The sequence below is a fragment of the Ailuropoda melanoleuca genome, unplaced genomic scaffold, assembly GCF_002007445.2.
Source record: "Ailuropoda melanoleuca isolate Jingjing unplaced genomic scaffold, ASM200744v2 unplaced-scaffold10814, whole genome shotgun sequence".
In the NCBI taxonomy this organism is placed as follows: Eukaryota; Metazoa; Chordata; class Mammalia; order Carnivora; family Ursidae; genus Ailuropoda; species Ailuropoda melanoleuca.
Genome location: NW_023179187.1, coordinates 1 through 13,263, shown reverse-complemented (window position 1 = coordinate 13,263; position 13,263 = coordinate 1). Strand labels below are relative to the sequence as shown.

General features: G+C 46.9%; 1 protein-coding gene across 5 annotated transcripts; it reads right to left on the bottom strand.

Annotated features, from left to right (window-relative positions):
* Nucleotides 1-1,800: 1,800 nt before the first annotated feature.
* Nucleotides 1,801-13,077, bottom strand: LOC100470994 (T-cell surface glycoprotein CD1a). Of its 5 annotated transcripts, none has more exons than XM_034650072.1 (6): nucleotides 12,563-13,075; nucleotides 11,795-12,100; nucleotides 10,864-11,142; nucleotides 10,387-10,665; nucleotides 9,962-10,052; nucleotides 1,801-2,012 (listed from the first exon to the last, which is right to left on the bottom strand). In XM_034650072.1, coding segments are annotated over exons 1-6 (1,017 nt in total). In that variant the 5' UTR covers nucleotides 12,624-13,075; the 3' UTR covers nucleotides 1,801-2,011. The 5 variants fall into 5 exon arrangements, with proteins under 5 accessions (XP_034505963.1, XP_034505962.1, XP_034505960.1 ...); XM_034650071.1 differs by lacking the exon at nucleotides 1,801-2,012 and adding an exon at nucleotides 6,755-8,916 and having other exon boundaries at nucleotides 12,563-13,077; XM_034650069.1 differs by lacking the exon at nucleotides 1,801-2,012 and adding an exon at nucleotides 9,273-9,814 and having other exon boundaries at nucleotides 12,563-13,062.
* Between the last annotated feature and the right edge of the window lie 186 nt (nucleotides 13,078-13,263).

Below are 13,263 nucleotides of genomic sequence, written 5' to 3'. Positions count from 1 at the left end.
AATCTGGGGATGTACTGTATGGTGATTAACACAATATAATAAAATTAAATTAAAAAAAAAAAAAAGAAGATGTGGTCCATATATGCAATGGAATATTACTCAGCCATCAAAAAGAACGATTATCCAACATTTGCTGCAACATGGAAGGGACTGGAGGAGATAATGCTAAGTGAAATAAGTCAAGCAGAGAAAGACAATTATCATATGGTTTCACTCATTTATGGAACATAAGAAGTAAGAAGATTGGTAGGAGAAGAAAGGGAAGAAGAAGGGGGGGTCAACAGAAGGGGGAACGAACCACGAGAGACTGTGGACTCTGGGAAACAAACTGAGGGCTCCAGAGGGGAGGGGGGTGGGGGAATGGGATAGGCCGGTGTTGGGTAGTAAGGAGGGCACGTATTGCATGGTGCACTGGGTGTTATACGCAACTAATGATTCATGGAAATTTACATCAAAAACTAGGGATGTACTGTATGGTGACTAACATAATATAATAAAAAATATTATTTAAAAAAAGAGTCTCTTATGGCTTGTTACCTCTCTCCTTTTTTTCTTTTCCCCCTTCCTTTGTTCATCTGTTTTCTTCCTTAAATTCCACATATGATAAGACAAAATCAGAGAGGGAGACAAACCATAAGAGACTCTTAACTATAGGAAACAAACTGAGGGTTTTTGGAGTGGTGAGGGGTGGGGGGATGGGGTAACTGGGTGGGTGATTGGCATTAAGGAGGGCACTTGATGGAATGAGCGCTGAGTGTTATATGCAACTGATGAATCACTGAACTCTACCTCTGAAACTAAAAAAATAAAATAAAAAATAAAATCTGACTTGCCAAGGACAAATACAAATCTTGTGTCTTTTCCACAAATTCTTTTTAAAAAAATCTTTAGCCATCTAGACAAATAATGTTCATTTAATCCATCCACCAAAAGAAAAACCCAAGACAAACAAACCAAAAAGACCTCAAATGCAACTTTTGTAATTAGTGAATTTTCACCTATTTGATGGCAGTAATTTAAAAACAGAAGCTGAAAATTCTACCTCTGTCTTGTATGTCCATGTCTGTCTAGACCTGTGTTGTAAATTGTTTCTGCCTCGGGGAGGCATTGCTAAAATTAATCTGTGAGAGAGCTATTTAGTGAGTTTTAAGATACGCAGTTTTGAGGAATGGGCATTCTAAAACTCAAAAAGATAGAAAGGACCCAAATGTTGTTCAAGTGCACGTGAGTGGAAAAATATTTAATGTTAAAACTAGTTTGAGATCGATGGCTTAATTACAACAGACACGTGTTTAGCTTGTCAGCATTAAATATAACAGTACTTCTACCTGTTTTATTAACCAGATAAGTCGGCCTCAACTTGTATAAGATCCATCAACAACAACAGCAAAACATGTATGATGGTTAACTTCCTCTAATGCCTCATGAAGTTTTGTGAGTAATGTGAACATAATTGTTAAGAACAAGTGAATTGAATAGATGTAAATCAGATTAAAATGTTTGTAGGTAGACTTGTAAATAGCTCCAGAATCTTTGGTAACTGAAAAATCTTGAAAGTTTTGCTAAGTCAAATAATTGAGTTAAGTTCAAGCCATTAAATGTCTAGATCATTTCCAGGTAAGACAAAATCCTAGAACATTCATTACTATACACAGGCTTCTCTGCTTTGGGCTTGATGCAAAAAAACTAAAAATATTTGGATGTGTCAATGATGCATCACAAAATTCAGGTGACACGTGCTTCTAAAAATTTTAAATGTCTTCATAACTTTGCAAGTTTTAAAAATGCTGATAGAATAGACAGTGCACTATGGCTCACCTCTTAGTTTTTGGTAGAAATGAAAGTTCAGGGGGCGCCTGGGTGGCACAGTGGTTAAGCATCTGCCTTCGGCTCAGGGGGTGATCCCGGCGTTATGGGATCGAGCCCCACATCAGGCTCCTCCGCTGTGATCCTGCTTCTTCCTCTCCCACTCCTCCTGCTTGTGTTCCCTCTCTCGCTGGCTGTCTCTATCTCTGTCGAATAAATAAATAAAATCTTTAAAAAAAAAAAAAGAAATGAAAGTTCATAAGGGTTAAGAATTCTAGTAATATATGTAATGAAAGCTCCTAGAAATAAGGGAAATATCTTCATATCCCAGGAAGTAGGATGTGTTTGCAGTCAGAAGGGGTGTAAGGAGTGGAGATGCATTTTTTTTTGTTGAGGGAAAAGAAAGTAATTTTGTCCTAAAATGAGGATGATTCTTTAAAGAAAAACATAGGACAAAAATAGAATATAAAAAAGAAAATCGTAGAAGGTTTGTGGGAAAGGTAGTGTTACAGGACTTCTTCTCCTTTCATGCCCATGGTTCTTGGTCTTGCCGCTCCGAAGAATGAAGAGGTAGGCCAGACAGAGTGGTGGCAGCAGAGCAAAATTTATTGAGCGATAGCAAAGTGATAGTACAAGGCTCCCAAAGAGGGACGAGACCCGAGAGGGTTGCCACCAGAATTTCTAAGTCTAGGGGTTTTTATGGCCTTGTTGGAGGGCTGTTTCAATCTGATACGTTCAGGTTGTCATGTCATCCATTCAGGTTGTCATCTATCACGTAGGAAAGTGTGGAGAGCTCCTTCCAGGGTGGTGTCAAATCTTTTTAAGGGCGGGGGCCCCTGGTCCCTGCGTGCCTTTCTTCCAACTGTCCTTCATCACTAGCTTTAAAAAGAAATAATAATGTGTGGTCGAGCTTCATAAAATTAACATAAATTAATTAAAAAATAAGTTTTAATATCAAAATTAAGCCCGTACAAAATTAAAATTTGGTCTTCTCTCTGTTAAAACAACAGTTTCCTTGAACTTTTGGTCTGCTTGTGCTAAGGCTATGACTTTTTTTACCTTTTAAAGATTCTTGATTCTATTTAAGCACGTGCTTTAAAAACTTTTTGATATTTAACAAACTTCCAAAAATCAAAATCAAGGAGAAGGAAGGAAGGAAGGAAAGAGAGGGAGGAAAAGGAAGGAAGAACGGAAGGGGAAAGGAGGGGAGGGGAGAGGAGAAAGAAGGAGGGAGGGAGGGAGAAGGGAGATGTTTTGACTCAGAATGTTCCAAAAGATTTCTTAAACTAGTTAGGACCACTTAATATGTAAGTTACATGGAAAGTCTCATCAAATCAATAATAATGATACCAGGGCCTTTCGAGAGTCTATCTGCATGAACGTATCACATTGGAGGAAGTCCTCTGTGCTTCTGCAAAGATGGCCCCTCATTGCAGACCCCTGCCATCCTAATACCCCTTGTGACATGGCAACCCTCTGCTTCTGAAAAAAAAAAAAAATTACTATGGTCAAATAATGGTTGCAAATTCAACCAAGTCAGGGTTCTGGGAAGCCCCATAAAGGTCGCTTGGTTCTTCCTGGCTCCCTGCCCAAACTCTAGTTTCAATGTTCGCATTCCTTCACCCGGCCTGCTGCACTTAGGATGCCTCCAATTTTGGATAGACATTGGCGTAGAGACTTCTATGCAATTTTCACACCTGCAACTGGACTTCATTAATCTGCCACTCAGTGCCACATGTTCCTGTTGCTGTGGGTGTGTTTTCTGGATGCAGGTAAAGCCTGCCACCAGGCTGAGGCCATCACAGAAAAAGAAAACAAAACAACTACAAAAAACAGTTGAAATGTGTCTCCCGCATGGGGGTGTACTTTCCACCCTCTCCGGTGATCAAAGCACCCACTTTGCTGGACAAAGCACAGGATCCTTAACAAAGACCTTACAAAATTCTAGAAATTCTGTCAGTGCACGACCTGTGGCTGATTCGTGTTGTCTCGTGGAGGTGGGACAAGGACTAGAAGTCTATAATGACTGACGCTCAGGCCTGTCCTCAGCAGGTTAAAGATTTCCCCGCGCCTAACTCAGAGGAACCTGTTAGTCACAGTCTAGGGCTCTACAGCATCGACGGAGGAAGACAGCCCTCGTGCCAGTGAACGGGACCCGGCCAAGTGCTCCTGACCACTGACACTCCCGCAAAACTATAGGATGCCAGGGCCCCTGGATGAAGTTGACCAGGAAGGGAGGTGGCTGACCTCGAGGGAGACTCCCTGTACTCTGGCACCAGCATCCTGGTCTGCGTCTCCTAAGCTGCTACGGGGAGCAGGGACCTCATTTATTCCAGGCTAGGAAATAATCTAACTGTGCCCCTAACTTTTCACCAGCAAAATAGGCCATCCCATTGGTCACTCCCCTAAATGCATACTGTTGAGTGGAGTAAGACACTCCTTGGCAGGTCCCTATTTCCCTCATTAGGGGTAAATGTAAATGAGGCTGCCATTAAACACTTCTCCTTAGTTCTTATAATTATTGCAAAATCTGCCGCTAAAGCAACAGCAGTACAACAGAGTTCCTTAAAATCCCTCGCCGAAGTTTTCCTTGATAAGAGAATAATTCTCGATCATCTTCCAGCTGTGCAAGGAGGTGTCCGTGCTGATGCCAACATCACCTGCTAGGCCAGGAAGGACACTGCTGGGGGAGCCGAAACTCCATTGCCTAAGAACAAGCCACTGGGCTTACAAGGGTGACGATTTCCTGAGGGTCTTTCTTTTGACTTATCTGACTTTCATTTTTTAGGTCTTGGGGACCATGGCTCTAAAGTGAACTCCAAATGTTGGGAATCACACTGCTTGTAGACACCATCAGCTCTCGGCTGCATTGTATTCTCTGCAAAGCTTCAATGTGTGTTCACAGCTGCTAACCACCAGGTGACTGATCTCCCTGCGCCTGGAATGCCTAGAAATGAGGAAAGTAGCCAACCTAAAGAATGTGAACCAGCAACCATGCCCTGTTATCCCAGAGGCTAAACGAAATGTCACGACCCTATAGAGACTACATAAAGCGGCAAGGAAAGTGAACTGCACACGGGAGCTGAGAGCGGCACCGAATGCCTGAAAATCACCTGTCTCAGTGAGGGCAGAGTCGATCAAAAGTCGGGATTGTTACAAAAAAGAAAATCACAGGCCCAAAATGGTGACACAAGACCAAGTTCCCACACCTGCGGCTTCAAACCCAGTCTAATTATGGTTTAACCTCCCCTAGAAATTCGGCCTTAACCAGTCAAGCAGGAAATTTTCTTCCCATCAGCACCAGGGAGTCTGTCACCTGGGTCCCCTCCATCCCCCACAGGAAGATGAGGTCATGTGTATGATAAAACCAGGTTTTTTCCCCCCAAGAAAACAGGCCTGACTCCTGGAACGATGCTCTTTTTACTACTAACTCCCTGCCCCAACCTCCCGGCACAAACCCTTCCATTTCATACAGCTCCTCCGAGGGCCCACCCGCATGCCTGATGGGGGAGTGCCCGATTCCTGCATCATTTAATAAAGCCAATTAGATCTTTGCATAGAGGTGCTGGAATTTTCTTATTCAACAGTTCTGAAGTTTGACTTTGGGTGATTCATGTAGACATCAAAAACAAACAAAAACTTGGAGGTAGAGATTATTCTCTATATCTTATTTTTCTTAAAGATTTATTTATTAATTGGAGAGAGACAGAGAGCACAAGCTGGGGGAGAGGAAGAGGGAGAGGGGGAATCACAAGCAGACGCCCCACAGAGCTGGGAGTCTGACATGGTTCTTGATCTCAGTCCCCGAGGTCATGACCTGGACCGAAAGCAGGGGTTGGATGCTTAATCGACGGAGCCACTCAGACACCCCTCTTTATACCTGAAACATCTGGGCAGAGCTGCTTCTCATACATGGTGGAACTGCTCTCAGAGAACATGTTTACCACACAAATAGGAAAAGCTGAGTGAGTGATGAATGAATGAACTGATGCATTGGGTCTGGAGAAAACCCATGAAAACTTCTTGCATGTTGACTATTTAACTGCCAGGCCATGACACGTCCCAGTTTATTACAAGTTGCAGCTTGTCCCTTCATCTCTAGGAAAACCCTAAAGTATGAATTTCTGCCAGTCACTAATCAACAGCAGACAAAACACCACGATTCCTGACCAGTGTTGGTTAGAAATCCATGAAAACATTTAGGACAAGGATTAATCCAGATGGCAGGGTTAACAGACAAGACAGGGTAAGAGTGTCACAAGATGAGGACACATGAAGAAGAAACAAACAAGCAAGAAATATTTTCAAGAAACCAGGGTAGGAAGAGGGAAGTGAGGAGAAATGTTGCAAGGAAAAGAGGCATTAGCCCAGTGTCCCCCACGAGCCACGTCCACGTCCATCACAGGGGAGCTTCCAGTCACAAAGGACAGAAATCCACCTTGTTGGGCTAAAACCACATGGGGATTGTATTGGCTGGTGGACTGGGGAGCTCAGGGTCAGTGGGATTCCAGCACCTTCAGTGGGTCTGTGTGTCTGCCTTCGCTTTTCTGATGCTTTGGTTTTCCTGTTGCTGCTGTTTTCACTGTCACTTAAGCATGATGACAAATGAACATTGGGCCTCGGGACAGTGTGCAGCATTCCAGCTGCCCAGGGAGGAAGGCTGGGAGGCACCACGGGGCCATGTGGGACCGCACAGGCTCTAATAGGTGCAGGAGAGCCTGTGACGTGACATGAACGAAGGTCCTCCTGAGGAAAGTCTTCCAACAACTCCTCAGAGAGGACGGCCTGAGGAGCCATGGGAGCCCGGGGCACATGGGGCGTGCAGGGACTTGCACGTGAATGCTCATATCCTTACCTGAGAGTCCCCAGGGCGGCAGGCTGCATTTTAGAAGGAAAATGCAGAACTGGTCAAGGAAACTTCTACTGAGGCAAGTCATGAAAATTAATATTTTATGTAGCATTCATCACATGTTAGAATATTTTTATTGCTACTTTCTTTTAAAAACATAAAATGAGGTAATCACTTGATGTTTGGTGTATGTGGACATGTTGACGTTGAGACCACAAACAAGCCAGTTAACTCGGCCACCACCTCACATCCGGAACTTCTCTTTTCTCTTTCTTTTCTTTTTCTTTCTTCTGGTGAGAACACTTGGGATTTACCCCCTTGGTAAATTTCACATATACAAGGCTTCATCTCAGGCTTGCTTCTCTGGTGCTGAAAACCTGATTGTATTTATTTCAGGCTTCATACACGGACCTTATCATCCAGGAGAGGAAGGGCATCTCTTTCCCCTCCCATTGACAACAAGTATCAGGTTCCCTGTGACCCGTGTCCCCTGGAGCAGGTGCCTGGCCCTGAACCACACTCTGTGTGATACCAGCGGCCTCTGTCTGGTGATTGGCCTGACCTGCAGGTTACCTGTCCATCCTTCAACCTGTCTCATTGTGGCCTCAGGCTGATCAGAGCCCAGGGCTACACAGGAGGGGGGAGTCAACCAACCAAAATCCACAGGGTGGCCACACAAGGGGAATGAGGGAGACTGCAAGTTAGAGAAACAGCCAAGCACTCTGATCCATGAGAGAAGATTCCAGAAGTCCCATGACTTGCTCTCCCCCTTCCAACTTTTCACCTTTGCCACATCTCCCACATCAATGTTATTTTCCAGAAATGTTCACACGTGTAGGGCGAGGAGGCTGCATGTGGTCCCTCTGGACAGTCTTCTGTCCTGGTCTCTTCTCTCAGCTCCTAAACAAGTTAGAAAGAAGTTCCTCTCCCCTAGTTCAATCCACATAATTTGTTGACTAACAAACTGGTTACAAACAACAATAAAAACCATAAATCAGGAAAGTTAAACTTTTAGGCTCCGAAGACACAGAAGACATTTTCGTCCCCACTACTTGACACTTGGGATGTCCCTGCTGCCGGTCAGAGCCCAAGAATGGTTTGGGGAGTTAATTAATGAAACCAAGGGTCACTGAGGTCTAGCCGTGGCGTCTCCACTCACACTGCCGTGGGCGTCGTCAGTCACAAAGGTCCATGTCCATTATCACGGAATCTGTCTGTGCTGACCGGCCTGCCTGCTGACGTGGGTTTGTATCCCAGACACACGCGCTCACTGCTCATCATGAACACGTGGAGCGTCCCAACACGTGTCACCCACCTCGGGTGACTCCGGGGGAGACTGAAGCAGGGGTTGCTCGGCCTTCCTGTGTTCCCCCCGCATAGTGGACACGCGTCTCATTTGCTGTTCTTTTGGTGCCACATTTTCTGCATGTTCACGCTACTCTAGGGATGTCACTGTGGAAAACGGCCCTGACGCCCGGAGCCGCAGGACTACTGGTGTCCTAATCCCAGAAGGCGGTTGCGCCTCGTGACAAAACAGCTGAGCAGGTGCGGCTGGCGCGGGCTCCTGACGCAGAGCTGTGGGCCCCGAGCCCGCTGGTGACGAGTCGGCAGTGCAGCACATGCAGGAGAGGAACAGGACTATCGGATGTCCTCGTGGCGCCTTTCCAGAAAGTGCTACGGTAACATCGAAGAGGCTGTGATGACGGCATGGGAAAGGAGCAACAGCAGCTAGATTCAAGATTCATGAGACGATGACTGTTTCCTGTTTCTTAGTCTCTAAAATCATTGTGGGCAGCACAGCTGCGGGGCTGAAAGCAGACCCTGGCGATCACAGTAGGCAGCTGGGAAATGTTGCACACGTCTGAGCTCATGTTTCAGCAGAGGGAAATACTCCATACAATAATTACTTACAAATACATCTGTACACTAGAGAAGTTGTCCTTAAACAGAAACACACGTGAAACCAGGCTGGGTGGTCATCAGGTGGCAAGTGTTGTGAGCAGAGGCTCCCAGGACCCCAACCCCACATTTCCCCCAGGAGCAAAGGCTCACTGTCACGGACTCCATGTCCCCAGGACAGTAACACGGCAGCCACGGAAGCCAGAAGACACTGTATGCACTGTCCTTGCTGGATCCCCATTCATTCCCGACCACAGCACTCCTGTTCTCTTTCCTAGAGCGTCTTTTCCCTTCAGCGACACGCTTGTATGCTACGTCTCAGATGTCACATGTACGCACCCGTGAATCCCCTGCTGATTTTGCTAAAGAACAAATTGTGATTCAGTGAGTCTTAGCAGAGGACAAGACCCTATATTTCTATCCAGCCCCATGGTGACAGCCTTGCTGTGCCTGAGCCCCACAACCAGCAAGCATCCTGCCTTCCTGTTTTTATTCAGAATACTGGGAGCAACAGATCCATCCCATCGGTGTCTGTAGTTAAATAATAGAAACCTTCACAGGAAAACTCATCTCAACCTAGGGGCCTGGAGATGTCAACAGGACAGGGAAAGTGTGAAGACCTTGGCCAAGTGAGAACGTTTTTAACAAGAAAAGCACTAAATATCTCAACTACTACAAGCATGTCAGGAAGCAAAAGAAAAAGAAAAACCTAAGAATATAGCATAAATTCAACACGTATTTTTATTGGGGACATATACCATGCAGGGGAGGCTCCTTGCCAAGGATACAAATATTACATAGACATGAACTTTGCTGTCCAGAATCCTAAGAATTAGAAGGGAAAAGGGACCTAATGGGAGCAACCAGGGCTAGGGGTCAGGAATAGATTGGCCAAAGTGCAGGTTTAAATGGTGGAGATTCTCATGAGGCAGAGACTGCCTCCACTTCTGAATCAGGCAGGGCTCACTGGAGGAAGTGACACCTGTTGCCAGTGACCCACGGACATTGACGGGACTTCATTTTCCAATGAGTTAATTTTGAGAGTTGAGTTCCAGAACCAAGTCAGAACAACAAACTCCACTGAATTACAATTAGTTTATACTGACAACAGATCATTAAGCAGAACTGAAAGACAAAGTTGCACACAGAGAGTTGCAAGGACGTTACTACTGAGCTGGGTTTAGGTAAGTACTGGAGCCTGGGCTGCTGGGATCTCGCTCAGAACGGAGGTCAGTGCATGGACATCTCCAGTGTGTTTTCCTGGGAGGAACGGAGGAGGAGTCAGTCTGCAGCAGGTGGCGGTGAGGACTGCAGGGGGGCAGGGTACTGGGAGCAGGAGGGCTGAGGACAGACTAAAAGGTGGGAAGACACATGGGAAAGAGCAGGAAGGTGGCTCCAGAGACTTACCAGCGCTTCCAGAGCCACAGCGCCAGACCTGCCAGAAGCACCAGGGGCACTATCACCGCCAGGAAGACCAAGCCCGTGGAGTGGGGCTGCTCTGTGGGTTTGGAGCACAGACGGTGTCACTTCCCATCTATGCCGGGTTTGAACTTCACTTCCCTGGTCCTCTTTGCTTGTGTCACCCTCTGCCTCACCACCTTCCCTTCCTCCTTTCACTTCTCCCATCTCTCCTCAGAGATGGACACTTCACCCAACCCTCTGCACCCTCCCACATCTAGAGGGCCCCCACTCTCAGTTCTCCATCCCTTGGTTTACTGATTTTAATCATTTTTGGTCTAGAATCCCTAGCAACCCAAAATTTCCATCTGCCTCTCATACTCTGCTCTAACACCAACCACCCCCTTTCCCTACCAGGTCCAGCTCTTTCTCACCCCAGTAGAGGACCATGTCCTGGCCTCCTAGACTGCTGTGTCTCACTCGGCAGGACAGGCCAGCTGCCTCCCTGGCTTTCACATCCAAGGACATCTGAAGGTACCACATCCCATCAGCATGGGGCAGGACGTCGCCTCGCTGGGTGCCCCGCTGCTTCTGCTCACCCCGCATCCACATCACCCACACAGGCTTGGGGTAGAAGCCAGAGACGTGGCACACCAGCAGCAGACGGCCGGGACCGGGACTGTGGCGAGCGGACAGCCAGACCTCTGGCCTCACTGCAGACACAGGACAGGAATTCACAGACTGAGAAGGTAGATCTTCACATCACTTTAGATGGACACATCATTCCAGGTCCAGAAACCTGTTACCATTATCCCCTCTCCCTCTTGATCCTTCTTACTCAGATTATGAGGAATGGTGCTAATTTATGAGCACAGAATGCAGCATGCTTGGAGGGAGGGAGCAGGACTGACCTTGTCGCTGGAGATCTGCCTTCCCTGCATCAAGAAGACTTGAGAGATAGCGGGGACAGTAGTCTATGATGAGGGCTTGTATTAATTCATTGTCTTCATGGTATTGATTGAATAGTCTGCAGACCTGCTGAGCCCTACTTCCTCCCTTTGGCGATGGCCACCATGACACGTTCTGGAAACTTATGAGATCCGATCCTTGATAAGCAATCCTCATGAAGCCAACTGATGGTTTTCCAACATGCAGCTCACAGCCTATTACCATCTGTAGCTGAAAAGGATCTGGGGAAAGGAGACTGTGAGTTATAGGACAGGGGGAGAGAAAGGGATGAAATGATATGTGTGGAAACCAAGGATGGTGGAAACAGAGGGAGAAGTTCAGGGAATTGGAGGGGATGGAGCACAGTTTGGTTTGAGGAGATGCTCACATGAGGGGAAGTGGTGGTTGCTGTAGGCAGAGGAAGAGGTAAATGATTGAGGAAGGAGCAAATGTTGGAAGAGAGACATGAAGGGTGTGGGCAGATGATAGGGAAGGGGTCAGTGGGAGAGCTGGAGTAGAAACAATCTGGGGTGAAGGGAGTGCAGTGGGGGTACAGGGAAAGCATAGACAGACATCTCTGCTGGGATTGAATGGGGGAGAAAAGCACACAGTTCCAGGAGTCAGTCACAGAGTGAGGGAGGATTGAGTGCCTGCTTGGAGACCAGGGAAGGGAGTGGTCACAGCAGAGGCTAGTGGGAGACAGGAGAACACAGCATGTGGTCAATGAGAGGAGTGGAAAGTAGCGAAAGACATGAAGCTTTTCAAGAATCGGGGTCTGATTTCCACCCAGGCCCACACAGGTGAGATTCAGATTTATGTTGGGCAGATGTGAGGTTCAGAAGCCAGTGGAAGCTCTTTCTTAGAGGAAGAAGGAACTCCAGGAGACACACGCACCAGCCACCTCCATTCCACCTCTGAAGGAACTGAACTCACATTCGAGCTGCCATTTGCTGACATGTTCACGGAAATCCTGATTAACTAAAATGGTGTTTGAATAGAATAAATTTTCCCCTGTCACCACTTCCTCATTGCTTAAGTTGCCCTGGGACCAAGGCCACAGGAAAGTGAAAGTGTGAGTCTTATTGTCCCAGGCATGAGTCTGCAGCTCATCCAGCCAAATTGAGCCCAGATTTTGTGTCCCGGAACGGTTGTAGAGGAATGACGTTCGAATGACTCGGAAGTAGATTGGCTCCTGGAAATCTGTGGGAATAGACAGATAGAGTTTGGAAGAGGAGGTCATTGGGAAGGAGAGAGAAAGGAGAAGAAGGTGGCAGGGAGGGGGACCAAAATCTGGAGGACAGGGAAGACTTAGTTGTCTCAGGAGACATGTGCTGCCCCAGAGCCCTGAGCTTTGTACCCAACCGTCAGAGAAGCACACGGCCCTGGGGTCAGCAAGCTCAGGACGAGCCAGGCTCGCACTCTCATCCCCAGGTATATGATGGGGACCCACGGCCCTAGTGCACACACACACAGCACAAGTGCACAGATGCACACATGCACAAACACACACAAAACAACCTACATAGGTACAGATACGCACAAGTACACAGACACAGAAACACACATACACATATTAAAACACACACATACAGTCACATAAGCACATACACACATGTACACACACACACATTTGCACACACTGGATGGGGGGAGGGTTCTCACCATCATCACCGTCACCACCTGGGAGAAGAACCGCCAACAACGCAAGTTGTAAAAACAGCATTGTATCTGCAGATGTTCTGTCTTTCTCTTACATCGTGCTTCTTTGACGGCTGTTCTAGCAAACCTACCCCCACACAGCCCCTGTCCTCTGACTTCCTCTCCACACACAAGCCTTCCATGAGTTTCTGCGACAATGCAAATGTGCTCCTCCCTCCACCCTGGACACCTACTCAGACTCTCGCTTCCCCTCTGGTCTGACTCTCCTCTCTGGCTTTCAGCTTCTCCCTGTCACCAGCTTCCATCCTGCTCCCCGTCCCCTAATTCATTTGCTTCAGAACCAGTCCTGTGTGGCATAGAAAAGTCACCCCACATCTTGTGCCTTTCCTTCTCATCCAGACAGTAATCCATGAAAACGCACAGCTCCCCAGCACCCAGCCTTGAACCCTGCTGTCACTCTGTCCTTCCTGCCCTTGTGACACCCACTATGTATTTCCTTCCCCATCTCACCCCCACCCCAGCTCATTCACATTCTGACTTCTCACTGCTTGTGTTAAAAACCAAAATCAACCAGGTAAATTTGAAGATCTAACTGGTTTTATGAAGCGATTCAAGAATATGGCAGCATCCCATCTGGCAGATAGAGGGGAGTTCTGAGCAGGGGTGCAAATGGGGGGGGGTTATATGAAGGAAGCTGACAAAAA

Coding starts and splice junctions, on each gene's coding strand:
- LOC100470994 (XM_034650069.1), bottom strand. CDS start 12,623: ATGCTGTTTTTACAACTTGCGTTGTTGGCGGTTCTTCTCCCAGGTGGT. Junction 10,666..10,863: donor GGCAGATCTCCAGCGACAAG/GTCAGTCCTGCT, acceptor CTGTGTCTGCAG/TGAGGCCAGAGGTCTGGCTG. Junction 9,815..9,961: donor CTGTGGCTCTGGAAGCGCTG/GTAAGTCTCTGG, acceptor CGTTCCTCCCAG/GAAAACACACTGGAGATGTC.